The 21,410-nt window shown below is 41.4% G+C and overlaps 2 protein-coding genes across 4 annotated transcripts; both read left to right on the top strand.

Annotated features, from left to right (window-relative positions):
* The first annotated feature begins 7,616 nt into the window (after positions 1-7,616).
* On the top strand, positions 7,617-15,426 carry LOC111973201 (protein phosphatase 1 regulatory subunit 42-like). 2 transcript variants are annotated; one of them, XM_024000481.2, is made up of 7 exons: positions 7,617-7,802; positions 8,343-8,481; positions 10,868-10,984; positions 12,864-12,981; positions 13,165-13,296; positions 13,561-13,696; positions 14,309-15,426. In XM_024000481.2, exons 1-7 carry the CDS (start codon positions 7,648-7,650, stop codon positions 14,385-14,387), a joined length of 876 nt encoding a protein of 291 aa, XP_023856249.1. In that variant the 5' UTR covers positions 7,617-7,647; the 3' UTR covers positions 14,388-15,426. The 2 variants fall into 2 exon arrangements, with proteins under 2 accessions (XP_023856249.1, XP_023856248.1); XM_024000480.2 differs by having other exon boundaries at positions 13,558-13,696.
* A 1,017-nt stretch (positions 15,427-16,443) lies between these two features.
* LOC111972605 (transcription factor 24-like) lies at positions 16,444-19,371 on the top strand. 2 transcript variants are annotated; one of them, XM_023999620.2, is made up of 3 exons: positions 16,444-16,754; positions 17,649-18,075; positions 18,660-19,371. In XM_023999620.2, exons 2-3 carry the CDS (start codon positions 17,662-17,664, stop codon positions 18,765-18,767), a joined length of 522 nt encoding a protein of 173 aa, XP_023855388.1. In that variant the 5' UTR covers positions 16,444-16,754; positions 17,649-17,661; the 3' UTR covers positions 18,768-19,371. The 2 variants fall into 2 exon arrangements, with proteins under 2 accessions (XP_023855388.1, XP_070302718.1); XM_070446617.1 differs by lacking the exon at positions 16,444-16,754 and having other exon boundaries at positions 17,638-18,075.
* The last annotated feature ends 2,039 nt before the right edge of the window (positions 19,372-21,410 follow it).

Genomic DNA, 21,410 nt, shown 5'->3' with positions numbered 1-21,410 from the left:
CCCCACACCACTCTCCACCATAGGGATGGTATTGGCCAGGTGATGAGTGTTGCCTGCTTTCCTCCAGACATGACGCTTGGCATTCAGGCCAAAGAGTTCAATCTAGGTTTCATCAGACCAGAGAATCTTGTTTCTCCTGGTCTGAGAGTCCTTTAGGTGCCTTTTGGCAAACTCCAAGCGGGCTGTCATGTGCCTTTAACTGAGGAGTGGCTTCCGTCTGGCCACTCTACTATAAAGGCCTGATTGGTGGAGTGCTGCAGAGATGGTTGTCCCTCTGGAAGGTTCTCCCATCTCCACAGAGGAACTCTGGAGCTCTGTCAGAGTGAAAATCGGGTTCTTAGTCACCTCCTTGACCAAGGCCCTTCTCCCCCGATTGCTCAGTTTGGCCGGGTGGCCAGCTCTAGGAAGTGTCTTGGTGGTTCCAAAGTTCTTAGATTTAAGAATGATGGAGGCCACTGTATTCTTGGGGACCTTCAATGCTTCAGAAATGTTTTGGTACCCTTCCCCAGATCTGTGCCTCGACACAATCCGGTCTCTGAGCTCTATGGACAATTCCTTCAACCTCATGGCTTGGTTTTTGCTCTGATATGCACTGTCAACTGTGGGACCTTATATACACAGGTGTGTGCCTTTCCAAATCATGTCCAATCAATGGAATTTACCACAGTTGGACTCCAATGAAGTTGTAGAAACATCTCAAGGATGATCAATGGAAACAGGATGCACCTGAGCTCAATTTCGAGTATCACAGCAAAATGTCTGAATACTTTATGTAAATAAGCTATTTATGTTTTTTATTTTTTAGAAATGTGCAAAAGTTTCAAAACCTGTTTTCGCTTTGTCTTTATGGAGTATTGAGATTGATGAAGGAAAAAAAATACATTTTAGTATAAGACTAACGTAACAAAACGTGCAAAAGGTGAAGGGGCCTGAATACTTTCCGAATGCATTGTTCATGTAGGTTTACCGTACTCAGATTATGTAACGTCACAAAGTATTTGTACACAAGGGGGCAGCAGAACGCCGTTTGAAATAGAGCTGTCATTCCACGGCTGATGTCATACATACAGTAGGTACTCTGTGTCCCAGGATCTGTTAATAGTACTACAGAAGGCATACTGTTTTGTTGTTATTGTTAAATTGTTTTGTTATAAAAACGTCCATAATCGGCTCGTTTTGACAACAACATTGTGTGAGGATTGTAGAATCAACGGACAAAAAATATAAAATRATATATTTTGTCACCATCCTTCGGATGATTGCAATGACACAATGAATCCTATGTGATGACAATATTGTCGTATTAATATTACCAGGTTCATTTGCGCTCAACGCAATAGGCGCTTTTTGGAGCGCTCCCCCGATTCTGACCAATCAGGTGCGAGGCCGCCTGCGCAGATTGAAAGACTCTTCTAGAAGGAGGCTGGACGCGAGATTCGGCGGGATGGACAAAAATCAGAATGTGAAAACAACAAAATAGAAGTGCATTAAACAGTGAGAGGGAGAACAGTGTTTAGGCTACAAGGCGGGTTACAGCTAGATAAATATGATCACATCCTGKTCGATCGGATGCTGACATTGCATGCATCGTGGTGACATGCAAAAGATAAGCAGACTCGTTTTAAAAAATTTACGATTGCACACATTTCCTACAGCGAGAACGAGTTTGACATGGAAGTGAAGCGCTAGCCAGCAAACGTAGCACTTTATTTTCACTTTCATAAAAGAAACTGGAAGATTATAGACATCGGGTGGTATGGAAAACTGTCCATAGAGATCACCTAATTCGTTTTTTATATGGATTTTAGCCCAACTACAAATAGAGGATATTTTTTAAAAGCGTTGATCAGCTGTCAATATGGCCGAAATAAAGTCGCTCAGGTGGGTGATACATTGTTGCTAAAGTTACCATTCATTAGGCTACTTACTAGCTATATTTTATTGTTTCAGATATGATACAAAAATGATCGTTGCAACAGAATAGTTACATTAAGGAAACTCACTCTGAACCACTGCTCTTGCATGGCATTATCTTATTAAGCCAGATGTCACGTTGATTTTGAGACATCACGAACACCTGCTCACGGTCACATTGTAGCGTTTTAGGATATTGAAATACAGTAGGCTACAGTAAATTACAGCCTAGTTATGCCTATAAAGGTTCATTCAAATAATTGTATAATTTAATGAATACGTTATTTGGCAGGATGTATGTGAAAATGCATGCATGTGGCACAAAAAATGTCTCCCTGATTATTTCCTGTCAAGGCCTGTGTCACGAGCTTGATAACCAACAAAGTTGCTTATTTTGTAGTAAGCTAGGCTATTTCCTAAATTGCTAATGATACCGTTGATAAAAAATAAAAAATAAACTTTTGATTTGAGTTGAGTTGAGTTGTTGGGTGGGTTATGTAACTGCTTTGGTCGGTATTGTAGCCTATTTTGCGGCTCAATTCAACACTCATTCATTGACATCTAACCCCGAACAGAAAACATGGCTTTGTATCATGAGAATGACTATTATTGAACAGGTAGTACGCTTGTTATTTTCATCCCAGGGTACATTTTTGTTGTTGTTTATAAGATTGGGTCATGGCCCAGCCAGCTTATTTTAGAATGAACATTATTGTTTTAGGACAAAGGGAATTAATATAGGTGTATGTATTTAGAACAAAACACGTTTTTGTTGCTGTAGTCTAAATCCAACATACAAATGTATTAGTCAACATAGTGTGATTGTTTTGTACACCATTCTACCCTGTTGTGTGGGTACATGGTGGGGAAATCCCCAATAACAAAAAAGTCCCAGAGAGTCCCAAAAAAAGGTACACAGAGCAGGCTACTACTGTAGGCTAGGCATCTATTGTTTTCACAAATCAGAATGTTCAGTTAATGACATATATTAATGCTAATGCTTTGGTTATTAAATAGACAGAACACTAATGTATTCATTTATGGAGATATTTTCCCTCTTGAGGTAAGGCCAGAGTGATGCAGCTGTGTGTTATTAGTATTCATGAGTTTGAGCCTGTGAATGGCTGAATGAACTATTGGTTTATAGGCTGATTGGAGCCTGCTCACTGCCCTTAAACACACAAACATGACAATGATGTAATTTCTGTCTGAATGAACAGCTCAGTGGCGCGTGTGTGTATCCCTCCACCCCCTACCCGCCTAGACCCTACCCCCTTCGGTGTGCCCCATCTGGGGGTGAAAGGGGAGGGCCAGGGTGGGGGAGGATGGTCCTCTGCCTCTCCCTCTGCTTTACATTTCACGTGCAAGTTTAAATTGAAGTAACGGGTGGAAACACATTGACAAAAACAGTATTGCAGTTTTATATTTTATTCACATGCTAAATGAGGGATTGAAAAAGCATATGAAGAGGATGACACGTTTAGGTTCAGTTTGATTTAGAAAATATATTTTTGCGCCTTCGCCAACATTATCCACATTCGTTACATAGGTTCATTCGTTACATAGGTTCATTCGTTACATAGGTTCATTCGTTACATAGGTTCATTCGTTACATAGGTATTAGACAGAGATTAAGATAATCTGACCACTACAAATAAAGAACTAGTGTGTGAGGGAAAGTGAGCCTCAAACAGTGCAGGCTCGCTCAGGCACCTTAGCCAAGTTCTTATATAAGAAATCATTTCAATCCCCCGGGTTGGTTTTGAAACTCCTGTTAAGTTCAGCCTGGACCGTTAGGGCTGACCTATTAGTTTAGCCACTCCCTGACCTGCCTCCTCACAGCGCACACACACACATACACTCACACACACACCTTTATGCCACACACACACCTACCTTTATGCCACACACTTACCTTTATGCTACACACACACACACACACACACACACACACACACACACACCTATATAGGACAAAGAGCCGGTTGATGTAGAATTACCCAGCCACTTCCACCTCTCTCTTTCCTGTAGTGAGGGAATTATGATGACATTTTATTGGCATGTCCCAGTCAGCACTGAAGAAGCCCTTTCATCACAGGCCAGTACTGAAAACCTGTGGGAGGCCTTGTTCTACCCACCACAGTGTGTGTATGTGTGCGTGTTCCAATATTTGTGTGTTCATGTGCTCTGCTGGCTCGTGCAAGTGTTTTTCAGAGGCCAAAACAACAGCCATATTTAGGAACTTTGTACTTTGACATTTTTTAGAAGAAAAGGAGTGCTGTAAATCCACCCGAATGGTCATCCCAACCAGGACGATTGCATCATGCTGAATGTTGTATAGAAATKATTGCTTATTTTGCACATTAGAGAGGCATTTTTATTTTACCAGGTAAGTTGACTGAGAACACATTCTCATTTACAGCAACAACCTTGGGAATAGTTATCGGGGAGAGGAATGAGCCAAATGTAAACTAGTGATGATTAGGTGGCCATGATGGTATGAAGGCCAGATTGGGAATTTATCCAGGACACCAGGGTTAACACCCCTACTCTTACAATAAGTGCCATGGGATCTTTAGTGACCACAGAGAGTCAGGACACCTGTTTAACGTCCCATACAAAAGACAGCACCCTACACAGGACAATCATCTTTTCAATCTTTTTTTTTTTAGACCAGAGGAAAGGGTGCCTCCTACTGGCCCTCCAATACCACTTCCAGCAGCATCTGCTCTCTCATCCAGGGACTGACCAGGACCAACACTGCTTAGCTTCAGAAGCAAGCTAGCCATGGGATGCAGAGTGGTATGCTGCTGGCAAATGCTACACAGACATGTTAATGTTACAAAAGCTACTGAATGCAGTCCTTGTCCTTCAGACTCCAGACTGTATGGGGCTGTGGCTGACCTTGATCAATTACCAGGGTAGCTTAACCTTACTGCACAATTAGAGTACATTTAGGSCCATAATATGTTTCTGTGGTACTGCCCAACATCAGACTCTTACATAACAGTATTTGGAATACAACAAGGGCAACAGCTCAGTATATCTGTTGACAGCTGTGGTGTAGCTCTCATCAGTTAGAACAGTGTCAGTGTGAACTTATAGGTTAGGGTTGTTCTGTGGTTACTCTGGGCAACTGGTGTCCTCAGCCTCCTTCCTGTTTGTTTATTAGATGTTATACCCCTGGCACAATGTGATACCATGAAGGAAGTGTTGCCCAGCAACAAGACATTTCCATGGACAGATTTAAGTTTGCACAACTACTCTCTGGTGGCACAGTTTTGCATTAGAGAAGGACAAGCTGTGTCCAGTATTACAGCACAGTTTCACATTAGAGAAGGACAAGCTGTGTCCAGTATTACAGAGATGTGAAATGGCTAGCTAGTTAGCGGGTGCGCGCTAATAGCGTTTCAAACGTCACTCGCTCTGAGACTTGGAGTAGTTGTTCCCCTTGCTCTGCATGGGTAACGCTGCTTCGAGTGTGGCTGTTGTCGATGTGTTCCTGGTTCGAGCCCAGTTAGGAGCGAGGAGAGGGACGGAAGCTATACTGTTACACTGGCAATACTAAAGTGCCTATAAGAACATCCAATAGTCAAAGGTATATGAAATTCAAATGGTAGAGAGAGAAATAGTCCTATAATAACTACAACCTAAAACTTCTTACCTGGGAATATTGAAGACTCATGTTAAAAGGAACCACCAGCTTTCATATGTTCTCATGTTCTGAGCAAGGAACTTAAACGTTAGCTTTTTACATGGCACATATTGCACTTTTACTTTCTTCTCCAACACTTTGTTTTTGCATTATTTAAACCAAATTGAACATGTTTCATTATTTATTTGAGGCTAAATTGATTTTATTGATGTATTAAAAATAAGTGTTCATTCAGTATTGTTGTAATTGTCATTATTACAAATAAATTAAAAATATATATTTTTTAAAGAAAAAACACGAGAGAAAAAACAGCCGATTAATTCGTATCGGCTTTTTTTGGTCCTCCAATAATTGGTCTCGTGTTGAAAAATCCTAATCGGTCGACCTCTACTATCCACCTCACCTTCTCTTCCCCACATGCCTACAATCCCTTCCTACCCCACCCTCTCTCTCCCAATAGGCAGACCCAGAGCTGCATGACCTCCTTTTCCCCGCTTGCCCCCCCACCCTCTCCCCACACCTCTCGCCCCACTCCCCCTACACCACATACACACACCCTCCCTCTCGCCCCACACCCACCCCCCTCCATCCCCACACCACACCCTCCCAGTCACCCCACCCACCCCCACACACCCCCCCTCTCACCCCACCGTCCCTCTCGCTGCCCACCACACCACGCGGGGGCACAGTTATTTTGTTGGAATTTACGTATGTCCCATTACCAGTAAAACATAATCAAGACCTATTTCTTTCACTTACTTGCTGTGCTGTTTCGTTGTTCATTTGTTCAGTCGTTTCATTCTCAACCAGAATTTCATCATACATGTCAAGCAGTGAAGTTTCAGCTCTGTACGTGGCCTCTCTTCCTCGGTGCGCACTGTCACTGTGTCTGTTTCCATCTTGTCCAGCTGTGTCTGTAACATTTCACGTAAACCATGTTTCGTGTCTGCATCGAAGTAGCGGTCCTTGTACCTAGCATTGAGCATGGTGGCGACACGGTAAAGAGGCTCAGAGAGAATGCCACCAAATCGCTTGTTCACAGCCTCGAGTACTTTTGTAAAGTTAGCCCCACGGTCTGTTTGCAGTTTTGTTGAGCAGGCGTTTCAGTGTCATGACAAAGGGTTAGCTTATTTCTCGACTCAGTTGTTCAAATGGCGCTAGGAGTGTGTTCATGTTTCCAAGTTTTAAACATGTTCTCAAATGCCATTGAAATGGCAGCAGCGGAATGAGAACCAGCACATTCTTGAGCATGCAATACGGCTCTCCTCAGTACGAAATCCTCGTTCACCCACTGTGCTGTCTGACTCAGCATGCTCATGGGGCTGCCATCGCTGATCCAAATGTCAGTCGTGAAGCTAATAGCAGTGACGCCCATAGCAAGTAGCTCATAGATGTGCGTTTCAACAATACTGTGTAACTCTGGTAGGGCAACATCTGAAAAATAGCGCCTACTTGGTATTGTGTACCGGGGCTCAGAAGTGCTCGACCAGTCAGCGAAAGCCAACATCATCCACGACAGAGAACGGTTGATTGTCAAGGGCAATGAATTCCGTTATGTTGGCGTTAATGGATTTCATCTTTGTGTTGTCTCACTGAAATGTTCTTAGTCTTTCAAATGACTGCTCAACTTGAACTTGTTTAGTTGTTGGAAGTGTTCGCTTAGTATTTTTCTGCTTTTGTTCTGTGTAGCGCTGTGTATTTCTTGTGGTGTCATTACGTCATCTAGAGGAAAAAGAAACGCACACCTATTTAGGCGAGGTGCTGGCTAGTGGAGTGGAACACTTGAAAATAATGGAGAGCCGCACACTCTAAGAGCTCAGATGCAAAAATTGAATGTCCAACGTTTCGACAGGCAAGCTGTCTTCATCAGGGTTTATTTTCAAGTCATTACGTAATCTACCTATGTTATATGGGTATGCACGTCAGCTTTGACATCGGTTTTGCACATCAGCGTTAAACTAGACATCGGGCCGATGTTGGCATTTTTAGCTAATATCGGCCGTTTACGATATGCTTACCGATATATCGTGCGTCCCTAGTAGGGATATCTTCTTTGTTTGTTGCAGGACGATCTCTCCATGTGCAGAAACCTCACAGTCCTCTACCTGTACGACAATCAGATCAGCCAGATCTGCAACCTGGGTTTTGCCTCCAACCTCACTCACCTATACATGCAGAACAACAACATCACTCATATAGATAACCTCTCCAGCCTGCAGAAGCTTTCCAAACTGTGAGTAGGAGCTTGTCCAGTTTAAATGGATATTTAGAGATGTTGGCAATGATTGGCCCGTTATCTACTTCCCTGGCGATAGATGAACTCGATGATACCATTTTCATGTCTCTACGTGCAGTTTGAAGGAAGTTGCTAACTGGCGTTAGCACAATTTCTAACTAGTGTTAGCGCAATGACTGGAAGTCTATGGCAACAGCTAACATGCTAGCTGTTCCTGTAGACTTCCAGTCACTGCGCTAACGCTACTTAGCATTGGCTCGTGAAAATAACTCTAAATTCCTTCATACTGGACGAAAAGGTAAAATCCAGAAGTTCATCTATATCTGGGAAAGTAGATAAAGTGCTTAATTGACTAAATCCCAAAGTATCCCTTTAAATGTATGATGTCTGTGGTAAAACTTTGGAGATATATTCAACTGTCTATGACTGTCTGTGTGCATGTGTCCATGTTTCTCCATTCGCCCGTGTTTTTGTCTTGGCGTGCATGAGTGTATATCTCTTACGTTTGTGTGTGTGTCTCTCTCTGTGCCATATCAGGTACCTGGGGGGAAACAGCATCACGGTGGTGGAGGGGTTAGAGGAGCTGGGGGAGCTGAAGGAGCTCCACATGGAGGGCCAGAGACTCCCCAGTGGAGAGAAGCTGCTCTTTGACCCCAGGACTCTCCTCTCCCTCGCTGTAAGACACACTAAAACTTACTGTATGTTTCCCAGTCTAAACAGTGTGCGCATATATTCTAAATACATTTTGTGACAGTTATGTTAGTTTTTGTGTTCGGCAGCATTTGGCAGGGTTTTTTCGGCTGTTCGAGCACACAACATTTTTTCTTGAGGCAAGCCAACGTTCGGTAGCCGAAGTCTACGTCCCTTCGTTGGTGATTGGGCAACAGTAGGGATTCTTCAATGACGTGTTTGTTGTCATTCAACGAGAGATTACTAGTTTTCATGCACACTTTTTCACTTGAGAAATACTGCACCGAACATCTTAGATGAAAAATTGCGCGACTAAGACAGACTCCTTGATTTATCTTAGATCGATTCTGACTATTTTGAGGAAGTGTAGCTGTATGTTGTTGCTAAGCCATCTCAAAAGGCACAAAAAGTAATATTGGCACTTTTTTCTTGTTTTTCAAGCAAATTTATTTTTAAGGGAGTATGCGAGGCACAGACGTTTGCTTCGCCTATTTATTTATTTATTTTATTTCACCTTTATTTAACCAGGTAGGCTAGTTGAGAACAAGTTACCATTTGCAACTGCGACCTGGCCAAGATAAAGCATAGCAATTCGACACATACAATAACACAGAGTTACACATGGAATAAACAAAACATACAGTCAATAATACAGTAGAACAAAAGAAAACAAAAAGTCTATATACAATGAGTGCAAATTAGGTAAGTTAAGGCAATTAACAGGCCATGGTGGCGAAGTAATTACAATATAGCAATTAAACACTGGAATGGTAGATGTGCAGAAGATGAATGTGCAAGTAGAGATACTGGGGTGCAAAGGAGCAAGATAAATAAATAAATACAGTAGGGGATGAGGTAGGTAGATAGATGGGCTGTTTACAGATGGACTATGTACAGGTGCAGTGATCTGTGAGCTGCTCTGACAGCTGGTGCTTAAAGCTAGTTAGGAAGATATGAGTCTCCAGCTTCAGAGATTTTTGCAGTTCGTTCCAGTCATTGGCAGCAAAGAACTGGAAGGAAAGACGACCAAAGGAGGAATTAGCTTTGAGGGTGACCAGTGAGATATACCTGCTGAAGCGCGTGCTACGAGTGGGTGCTGCTATGGTGACCAGTGAGCTGAGATAAGGCGGGGCTTTACCTAGCAGAGACTTGTAGATAACCTGTAGCCAGTGGGTTTGGCAACTAGTATGAAGTGAAGGCCAACCAACGAGAGCGTACAGGTCGCAATGGTGGGTAGTGTATGGGGCTTTGGTGACAAAACGGATGGCACTGTGATAGGCTGCATCCAGTTTGTTGAGTAGAGTGTTGGAGGCTATTTTATAGATGACATCACCGAAGTCGAGGATCGGTAGGATGGTCAGTTTTACGAGGGTATGTTTGGCAGCATGAGTGAAGGATGCTTTGTTGCGATATAGGAAGCCGATTCTAGATTTAATTTTGGATTGGAGATGCTTAATGTGAGTCTGGAAGGAGAGTTTACAGTCTAACCAGACACCTAGGTATTTGTAGTTGTCCACGTATTCTAAGTCAGAGCCGTCCAGAGTAGTGATGCTGGACGGGCGAGCAGGTGCGGGCAGTGATCGATTGAATAGCATGCATTTAGTTTTACTTGCGTTTAAGAGCAGTTAGAGGCCACGGAAGGAGAGTTGTATGGCATTGAAGCTCGTCTGGAGGTTCGTTAACACAGTGTCCAAAGAGGGACCAGAAGTATAGTTTGGCTAGGAGCAAGACAAACCTAGTATGCAGACGCCTTAACACACCAACTACATCACCAACCACATCCTATAGTAAAGGAGATTGTTTCAGCTCATTTCACACCACAATTGACAACTGAAATGCAAGTTATGCACCAGGATTCCACCATAGATCTCACGTTGCTCTGTATTGGTAACCTCATAATTCCCACCCTCTTGAGCAATAAGACCATATATGTTCACGACCTGCATTATGTGCTTGTCTGGCAAAGGTCTCTCAGATTTCCATAAGGCCAGTGGTCCCTGTAAAAGCGGTATTGTGCTGGGTTTGATGATGTCAAAGAGAGCTCTGTGGCACTTTCTGGTCTCACAGATCAACCATGGCTGTTTACTCCTTAGACTCTGGTTAAACAAACTGCAAATCTCACATTCTTGTTTATTTTGATAATTAAAGAAATTGCAGTGCAAATGTAAAAGCTCCCGCTTTTTATCAACAGCTCTAGTTAAAGGAACTGAAACTAAGACAAATATCAAATTTCAATAGCAGTATTTAATAGAACCATTATAGAACCAAAGCAATCTGTTGAACCATTTTACAGGCGTACTCAAGGGACAATAATATATACTGGTTGTAAATATTATTAAGTAGTTTTTCAAATGTTTCACTTATCTTTGCAGGAATCTCTAGGTGTCTTGAATATCAATAAGAACAACATAGATGATGTCAGAGATCTCGCCATTCTAAAGAAACTCACACATTTCTTTGCTGCAGACAACCAGCTACAGGACATGCAGGTAAGAACTCCTACGTTTCCTCATGAAAGCACTGCTACAGATGGAGTTAGCTAATACCAGTCACTACTTACTCTACTCTTACCCTACGTGACAAAAGTGTAAACTGTGAGCGTACCGTGCGATCGAAAAAGAACCCACACCACATCACAGAAGCGATGTGTGCCGGGGTGTATTCAAATCAACACGCGGACTATAAGCAGATCAGGGTAACATGAACATAGCAGCGCTGCTCTCTGTAAGTGATGTGTGAAATGATATGGAGAGCAGGGTGCTAAAGAACCAAATCCTGCAAATCCCGCCAGAGGTTCACAGTCTCTGCAACTCGCACAAGGTTAGAATTATTCAACAAATCAGTGGCCTGGTCCCCTAGGACTGCCCTCGCTGACAGCTTTAAACAAGCGCAAGTTTCTCTCCTTCCTTAGGAGGCTGATTTTTCCTCTTTCTCTGTGAGTACAGCATTTGATACCGCCTCCCCAGCAGCACCACTAAACTTGATGGGAGATTCATTTGAAGCAGAGATATGGTTTCTGTTCGCTGTGTTGACCTTGAAAAACGACCTGCTGTGCGTTCCTGTGACTCCACTTCTGAGGAAAATACTTTTTCTCTCTCTGTGGATCTGAAAGGCTAGATCGTTGAACTCTTTTTAAAAGGATGTCTCTTCATCCATGCTATAATGTCACTTTGGGACACAGCATTGAAGCCCACCGTTAGCGTGGGTAACATTGGCACTCAACACAATGATATTCCACTGAGCAGAGCAACCTTTTGCAGGTAATTGCTGTACATGTGTCAGAGGGAGCTCTCATGTTCTCATATTTAGTGGATATCTCCTTTAATTTATACAACCCCTCTTCCATTATTGATCCTGCAAAGACAGGACCGTGAAGGATCAATCCCGCCTTCAACCCAGTGTGGTCAGAATCAAGAGGAAGCATTATAGATTTTTAAAATATATTATGACAGGCAGTCTGCCAGGGTGACAAATGGGCTGGTATCTACCGAGGCCGTTCACACGGCATGGGGCAGAGAGGACCAGAGAGGACGGACTAATTTAATCGCTGGTCAAATACAGGTTCATAACTGGCCTATCATTAAGTCCAGTGAGAAACCAGGGCCCAGCAGTTTAGCGCCGTGCAGTGCTCGTCCAGTCCGGCCTGCTCTAGTCTCCGCACTCCCGCAGGGGATGCAATTTGGCGCTGAGCCGCTCCTCGCAAAGGCCCTTGTGAGTGACAGCCCTGACACGATCATTTATCAAAGCCTGGGAGCGCGCCGAAGGGGTCCCCTCTGAACTGATTGCAGCGCGGGCTGGAAAAGTGGAAGCGCTTTGGCCGAGACAGGAAGGCAATGAACAATCAGAGGCGCGTCCAGAGAGTATACATATTTCCAGGCTTGGATTAATGTGCCTTTAGATAAACATACATTGCAGGACAGGCAACACGCTAGAGGAGCCGGTGGAAGGCGCCCGCAGGGAAAACTTGTTAGTCACACAACACCATTGTTAAAAAAAAAAAAATAACTGCTGATGTGTTGTTTACACCTTTTCCCTTGGATTTTTCTCTTGGCAGTGCTACCTTTGAATTATGTATTACATTTTTTAGTTGATAGTAAGATTTTACCACTGGAGAGTGGTTTGTTTGATTACATTAATTATATGACATCTTAATCATTGTCGAAAGTAAGTCCGTAGACGCATTATAAATGGATACTATTGAGTGCTCCATTTTCACTTCCTCAAAGGTTAAAGTGCCATTTTGTTTCCCACACTTTGTCATGTAAAGACTGTACAGAGACTCTGCAATATAGTGTCTGACACCTTTACATTTGTAAGTACACTATGTAAAACGTAAGTTTCTCTGTATTTTTCTTGTATTCTATTTAGGACTTAGAGTTGGTGTTCAGCCAATGGCCTCAGCTGCATCGAATGGATTTGAGTGGAAATCCTGTGTGCCACAAACCCAAGTACAGAGACAGGCTGATAACTGTGTGCAAATGCCTGAGTGAGAAAATAGTTGTGTACATCCACCTAATGATCATAGGAATTTTATTATGCATTTCACATTATATGATGTTTCAGTAACTAATGCCTTTTACGTAATTCTCTACAATTACAGAAAATATATCACCTCTATAACACACAGGACGTAATTTAATTGTAGACGATGATAATGTTGTTTTTATAGACGAGCTTGATGAGAAGGAAATTAATGAGTTGTCCAGGCAGTTCCTGATTAACTGGAAAGCGTCGAAAGACGCCAAGAAAAAACTGAAAGATGAAAGAATTATGACCGGCCAGATCACCTATCCCTTTACTGGTAAGATAATGTACTTTTATATATTTTTACATCATTCTGCTAGAGACATATACAAATATCTAAGAAATATTTTAAAAGAGACACTCACTTTGCACTTTAGAAATGTGCATATCCCATGTTACAGCCTCACAAACTTTGCTCCAAGGTCAACAACGCTCTCCCTACTCTGGTCCTGCTGTCTGTATGTCCGAAGTATCCTTAGAACTGTGACAAGGTGTGTGTATGACTTGCTTTGTATGACTGGCTTTGTTTGTGTTGCAGCAGACTTCCACATGGGCCCCCATCCTTCATCCGAATATAACTACGCCAACGTCCTGGGAAAGAGGAATCCTCCGGAGTGTGGGAGACCCAGCAGGAAGGTCCGCTCAGAACACTCACAACTGGACAGCACAGCAATGAGGTGCCGTAACAATCTATAGTCCTATCACCCAGTGCAGCAGCAACGGTTTTCACATCAAGATATCGTCAATGCCTGTCACCAGTACAATCAATACAAAATGTTTTATTTGGTCATGTATTGTTACAGACAGTTTTAATACATCCATATGGGACACAAAAGAAACATTCAGTGTTTTTAGACTTTTCAATATGACAGATTTAGAATACAGTGGCTCTTCCACCCATGTCTGATAATTTATTAATTTCTTCTTTAATTCAGACCAAAATTAGAGGCAAATGTATATTGTATCTCAGTTTGAATAAAACACGTGTATTTAGTTGACGTTTAACTTAACGTTTAACTTAACTGCTTGTTTCCTTCCATTTGTATATACATGCCTGAGGAATGGCCTGTTATTAATTAGTCAAATGCTCTTCTTTCTTTTCATGCAAATAAATCTTCCCTGCTGTCGGTCTGGTGTTGACCATCAGTATCATATGAACAGTTCATTCAGGGCTTTCTCTTTAATAGCCAATTTACATATATTGCTTTCTACTTTTTCATACCACTCAAATATTAAGTATGAAGAGGCTGATAATCACTTACTAGTCAGTTCTCTCTCTGTTCTCCCAGGCCACGGAACGTGAAGATCCCAGTGAGTGCGGGGCTGCTTAGTGATGTGGCCGACAATGCTAAAGTCTGCGGCCTGTGAGACGGACATGCCAGCTCTGCTAACACACATTCACTCTGGTGACCCTCTCACATACACTCTGGTGACCCTCAAACACACAGACACACACATACATACACTCTGGTGACCCTCTCACGCCTGACCCTTACACATAATATATAGCCAGTGCTTGACTTGGGCAGGAGCTCACTGGAGCTGAGTACCAGCACCTAAAATATTCTAATGCTTGAGCTCCTGCACCTCTTATAGTATATTAGTAGATACTAGAAAGTATTGTGGAACTCCTGCAACTAAATATAAACAGTTCAGGAACCCAAAATGAGTACCGGCACCTATTCCAGTCCAAGTCAAGCACTGCACATAACCTCCCACTGCTATCACCACACATCAGGGGTGGACCTGACCCCTGACACACTCAATACGAAAGAGTCTACACTATGGTCTGTCACTGTCAGGGACTGGTGGACTGCAGTAGAGGCACTATGGCACTATGGTCATAATATATGTACTACCTTTGAAGTCTTCTTAAAATATTATGACAGAACAATAGCTGCCCTATAAAAACAGTGTCTGATATTATATCTATGTTTTTTTGGCCTTTGCCTGTTTGATGTTTGTTTTGTGTACCTGAGTTGACTTGATAAGAATTTTACAATACCTGGATTTTAGAGTGTAAGATCTGATGTGTTTATTTATGAAATGACTGAATGCCAAAGAATGGTGTTTGGGTGTGTCCATGCTGGGAAGTCCAACTCACTTCATACAAATGGCTTTATTGGATTTTTACAAATACAATTTTCACTAATTTGGAAGTTATATCCCAGAACTCTGTCAAATAAGTCCACACGTAAATCCAATCTGAGTTTGTGTTTTATACAAATTAAATAACTTTTTTTTAAATTAATTTGAGTATAACTGCTATCTGTGTCCTTGATAGTGTAGTTTGTCTTTTTTTTCCTGCTGTATTAATGACATGTTTTGTGGGACACCTACCGTGCGTAATGATGTCAGATATGCACTTAATTGCCCACCATTGTCATAAAATATTATTGTAGAATAAATGGGGAAGGTTTTAATTGGAACAGGAGCCTTCTTGTTATTATTTTTTTAAACAAAATAGTCATTGCAGAGCATCATATTATTTGACAAAAAAGCGTGATAGCCTAATGTCACTCCTTGCGGTCACTCCCTCATAATGTGGAAATAATACTCGCTGAGAGAGGAGTAAAATTGCTTTGGTTATTGTATTATCCCCTGTCTAAATTCCCCCCCCGAACGTCTGAATGTGTTTTTAAAGACATGTCAGAGTAACCCCTAAAAGATGTGGGGTAATTAGGGAACGAAGCTTACTTAACCCTCTTTGCTTTACCTCATAATTAGTGGCCCGGAGCAATACTGTTACTCCATCCTTACAAAAACATTTTTTATTAAGAACAGTCTGAGGATATGCATGTTATGAATAATTCCATTAATTAATTTGCCGAGATCTCAATTTTCTGACCCTGGAAATCAGAGTGATTAATTTATGAGTCTCGCAAGTATTTCCTCATACATGCCTGTTGATTGCACTGTTTAGAGTTTATTTATTAGCTGTTTAATGGAAATTAGACTATTTTGTGACCTACAACTCAAGGCACCCTGGCAATTAGTCAATTTTGCATATCACCTTAACCCTAGTCATCTTGTCATCATGGTCTGTTGCAACCGTTGGAGTCTGCAACAAGTATTAGCACCAAAATATTAGGGACTGTTTATTTGGGCAAGTATCTGATAGGTATCTGCCTCTTGTAGAATAGTGGGAAGCAATGACAGAGCACTTGGGTAGGAAGGCAGGTAGGCTAAGGCATATAATCAGTTCATGACCCATATGATGTTAATAACACAGATGTCCCCTCTTTATTGATATGACCTAAGGCTATGACAAAAAATACATGGTTTTGGGAGAAGTACCGTCCCCCAAAATGAGTTTTCTAGAAAAAAATGCAGCCTCCGGCGTTGAAAAGAGGTCTCTCCACTCTCCCCTTCGACAGAAACATGTTGCGAAAGGGAAAAGAGCAGTAAGTCTCTCCCATTGGCAGGGAGTCTTAAGGGCTTGTGATTAATTACTCTGGAGTGAAAAAGTTGTCAGCTCTTTGTATATGCAATAAATTAGAGGCTCCTGAGACGTTTACGCACACACTCAGGTGAGCGCTACGTACGTGGACATCCCCACTGCGCACCTTCTTCCACGACCGCGCCTCTTTATAAATATTATCCCGACTTGGAGCGGCACGACTACTTTTCTCCATCTCGTATTGAAGCAGCAGTGGAGTCTGGGGTGCACTATAGATTCTCTTCGCATTGCCTTGATGTCGTTACTCAAGACAAAGCTTTTGGGTAAATTTGAAGGTAAGCTCTCCATATTTTCATCGACGTCATGGCTTGGAATAACTTCAAAGTAATATTATTTTGTTTCAGAGGGTGTTTTGATATCTTGATAACAGCATCATCATCAAGCAGAGTCGGTTATGTAAACATATTAAGTTACGCGGTGAAAGTAGGCCAATGATGGATCATGCACAATAATTGGTAACGATTTACATTATTCTGCATCACACCAAATAATGATGAAATTGCCCCATATACAGTAATAGTGATATTAATGATATGATTCACATTCTTATGTCAAATGGAACTTGGGAACGCAGCCTGCTTAGGGTAAGCACACGTTGGCCTCAATATGATTATGTTCCCGTTTTATTGCAATAATGAAGGAACAATTAAATGCGATGATACAAATTCATCACAATCAATTTGCAATGTTGTTATGCCATGTTGATAGTGAACATATAGCCTAATGAATGCTTTATATGTGTAATGTAAATTGACCAATAGGCGTAATTGGATACATAATTTGTTTCAATACAAACGTTCCATGATTCTTTTTCTAAACTCATGAATATTCAATGGAATGTTTAGCCATACACAAGTTCAAAGTGCACACACATTTCAAGGCAAGGATGAAGATTTTGTATGCCTATTTATTTTCAGCAACCTACGTGGCCTGTTATAGATCTAATGCATTTACGCACACGAATCTACTGGTGAATAGGCCTACATTAACGTTAATTTTTTTTGTAGGCAAATCTAAGGTTTATTCAAAGAAAATTAAATACAGATAACTTGTTTTCTTTCAATCTTGGTGTTTTCAGTTTGTTTAGGAATTACACATCTGGAAATGTACATTCATCAACAAGACATTTGTTACTCGTCAGGTTAATAAGTGCTCCCTATGGTTGGAAGACAGACGATCCGCATGGATAGTGGAAATGGCCCTGTGACAGTTATGGATGAGAGTCCCACATCCAGCCCCAGCTCCAGTCCTGACATGCTGACCACCGACAGTCGGCGTCCGGAGGCCCTGCAGCTCTCCAGGGTGGTCCAGGCCGGTGGGCTCTGTGGCAGAGGACGGCCGGCAGCAACCAACGCAGCGCGGGAGAGGAGTCGAGTGCAGACCCTGAGAAGCGCGTTCCTGGAGCTACAGAGGACTCTGCCGTCGGTGCCACCGGACACCAAACTGTCCAAGCTCGACGTGTTGATTTTGGCCACCACGTACATTGCCCATCTGACTCAGACCTTGCAAGAGGAAGGGATGGATGAGGGAGATAGCACTAGACAAACAGAGGCCTTACGCTCGCTGAAAGGTGATGGTTACCTGCACCCTGTGAAAGTAAGTAGACCCGGCCATTACATTTAGATTTTTAATTGATTTCGAAATGACATTTGAAACTAACCTGACAAAGTGTTTCTGTGTGTAATAATTGTGTTGTGGTGCGAGAATTGTATTTTCAGCTCTATTCGATATACCACATAATGGAATAAAAAATCATGATAATATAAAAATAGTAGGCTAATAATAACAACAACAACAATAATAATAATTTACATTAAATTAACATTAAAATCGAGCATATAAGATAACTCTGGTCTAAGGCCTAAGTGATGATACTCTAATCATGAACATGAAATGGTCATTCATGCAGGCATAAAATGCATTTATTAATGCACCAGTTTTTATATCACACAGATCTTTAACACGAATAGGCTTCATCGTATGATTAATGATTAATTCAATGATATAGAGCGGAATTGTTATTATTGGTTATTGAAAGCACCAATTTGCACCATAAATTATGTTCAATTAAATATTTAAAGCAATATCTTACATAATTTCTCATTTCTATTTCCAGGTGCATTGAAATTCGTTAACTGCACTCACTAGAGGATGTGTTCTCTTTTTTTTTATCTCAACAGAAGTGGCCGATGCGATCCAGGTTATACGTCGGAGCCAGCGGTCAGTTTCTGAACAATTCAAAACAGACAGAAAATCGAGGTGCATCATCGTCAACCTCACAGACATAAATCTATCCTTTGCATAACTTCTCATTCAGACGACCATTAGTTATGAAGATTATTTCAGCAGAATCCACCTGTGAGGACTTTTAATGAATAGCAGACCATGGTTCGTCGTCTGACATTATACTTTTTATTTGTCAAACAATTGAAGTATCTGCTTTTGACGTTTCATATCATGTAAAGGGGGCAGTCACGAGACAGTCAACTCTTTTAATTGTAGGAAACACATTGTAAATTAATATATTATGTGATTATGTATATAACATTTGAGAAAGCTTAAATAGTGTTTCTCTGTTGTTATTTTGGCCTTGCTCTGCTCTGTTTTCTGCAGTTATGTTGTTAGAGGTATTACCGTGTATACTTTTATTTTATTTTAAATTCCATGTGTTGGGTAATGAGCTTTCGGGCTTGACTTGTTGGCTATGCACTTTCAGTTAAAACATTTGTACTAAATGCATGTGTGAATAACTTAACATCTGTCATGTGAAGTGCTCTGTCAGAATCTCAACAATGGTAGGAGCCTCTTCATCTCCCCTTCTTTCTTACGTGAATGGTTGTAAATGTGTTTGTTGATAATGGCTTGAGAAATAAAAAGAATACATGTCTCCCACTCCGTAGGTTGTAAATACGTTTACTGAGATGTATTAGTTGTAAGTAAATAAACATGTTCTCTCATTGAAGACAAGCTATATCATTTAACAATCAAGAGGGATTCCATTTTATTATTTGCCTAAAAAGGAATTATGAGTAAACATTCTTTGGAAATATGACTTTTTTTTGCATGCATGTGGCTGACTCAGATAAATATATTACACTGAAAAAAATATAAACGCAACATGTAAAGTGTTGGTCCCATGTTTCATGAGCTGAATTAAAAAATCTCAGAAATGTTCCATACGCACAAAAATCGTGGTGTGGTGTGCACACATTTGTTTACATCCCTGTTAATGAGCATTTCTCCTTTGCCAAATTAATCCATCCACCTGATATGTGTGGCATATCAAGAAGCTGATTAAACAGCATGATCATTACACAGGTGCACCTTGTGCTGAGGACAATAAAAGGCCACTCTAAAATGTACAGTTTTGTCACACAACACAATGCCACAGATGTCTCAAGTTTTGAGGGAGCGTGGAATGTCCACCAGAGTTGTTGCCAAAGAACTGAATGTTAATTTCTCTGCCATAAGCTGCCGCCAACATCGTTTTCGAGAATTTGTCAGTACGTCCAACCGGCCTCACAACCGCAGACCACGTGTAATCACGCCAGCCCGAGACCTCCACATCCGGCTTCTTCACCTGCGGGATCGTCCCAAGTAGATAAGCCTGGCTGCCAAGTGGGTGGGCCTATGCCCTCCAAGGCCCACCCATGGCTGCTCCCCTGCCTAGTCATGTGAAATTCATAGATTAAGGCCAAATGAACTTATTTCAATTGACTTTGAAACTGTTGCAATTTGCATTTATATTTTTGTTCAGTGTAGTTAATATACTTTACATAATAGTTATGTCTTAGAATGCTTCTTGATAATCATGCTTTGGTGGTTTTTATTAGACCTGTTATGTATTTTACACAAATGCACAATTTTGCAACCAAAACACACTCCTCATAAAACATTATTTTCACGTCATGACCATAGTTATGCAAGGCACATACATGGAATGTATCTTTATAGGCCCTAAGCCTATTCATAATACAAAAGAGTATTAGTGTGTTTTATAGTGTGACTATAGGCCACTTTTGAGATAATTCAGGCATTATGAAGTTGAAATCGAATTGACCGAGATCAATTTAGAAAGTCCACTTTTATGTCTTCAGACACGTTACATTGCTGAAATGTGCAAATTGGAGACTTAGCCTAATAATCCAAAAGAATAACTAAAAAAAACAGTCTCTCATGATGAAACTGTGTAGTCAGAGAGGAAGAGGCTAAGTGATGAGTTTTACTCTACCCAAATCTGTTCACGAATTGAGGAATTTCTGTGTGGATGTCAATGAGCGTCAAAATTAGTCAACAAAACATTTAATTGGTAATTTGCTACGTGATAATTATTTGATCGAATAGAAGTTTGGAAATGGTTAGGTTGTTATGAATGCACTGATATAAGTGGACGCAAGTATTGGAGTTGTGTCTGTTGTCTTAGTGATACATTGAGGACTCATCATGGATATAACCAGTTTTAGCATGGACATTGCCATTGAGGGCTTCCGCCATTTTAAAGTAGTCAACTGGGTGGGGATTGCTATGAGTTGAGAGCAATCAGCCAATGAAGAAGAAGAAAATGGAGATAGTGTAAATGGCACTGCGCATGCTGTCACAGACGCAATGATGGCACAGATACAAAGATGAGTCCTATTCTGTTGGTCACACGCGTATCTGCCCTTTCATTGGCTATAATGGCCCCACCTGATCTCGCCGGTCACTTAACTATAACTATGTCACTATAATAGACAATCTTTTGTGTAGTGTGATTTTGGTAGGGTTACTACCTGGGATCCTTGGGACGTCCATACCGTAACCCTAACCGTACTTTCTACCTTTACCTAAATCTAAACCCGTTCAAATTCAATGGGGAAACGTCAGACACGGGAAGTCCCAAGGATTAGTGCCTGTGTGATGTGAGCTCAGACTGCGCATGTCTATAAACTGGA

This window comes from Salvelinus sp. IW2-2015, linkage group LG14, assembly GCF_002910315.2.
Source record: "Salvelinus sp. IW2-2015 linkage group LG14, ASM291031v2, whole genome shotgun sequence".
In the NCBI taxonomy this organism is placed as follows: Eukaryota; Metazoa; Chordata; class Actinopteri; order Salmoniformes; family Salmonidae; genus Salvelinus; species Salvelinus sp. IW2-2015.
The sequence above is the reverse complement of the archived record's forward strand: the minus strand, read 5'-3'. Positions and strand labels throughout refer to the sequence as shown.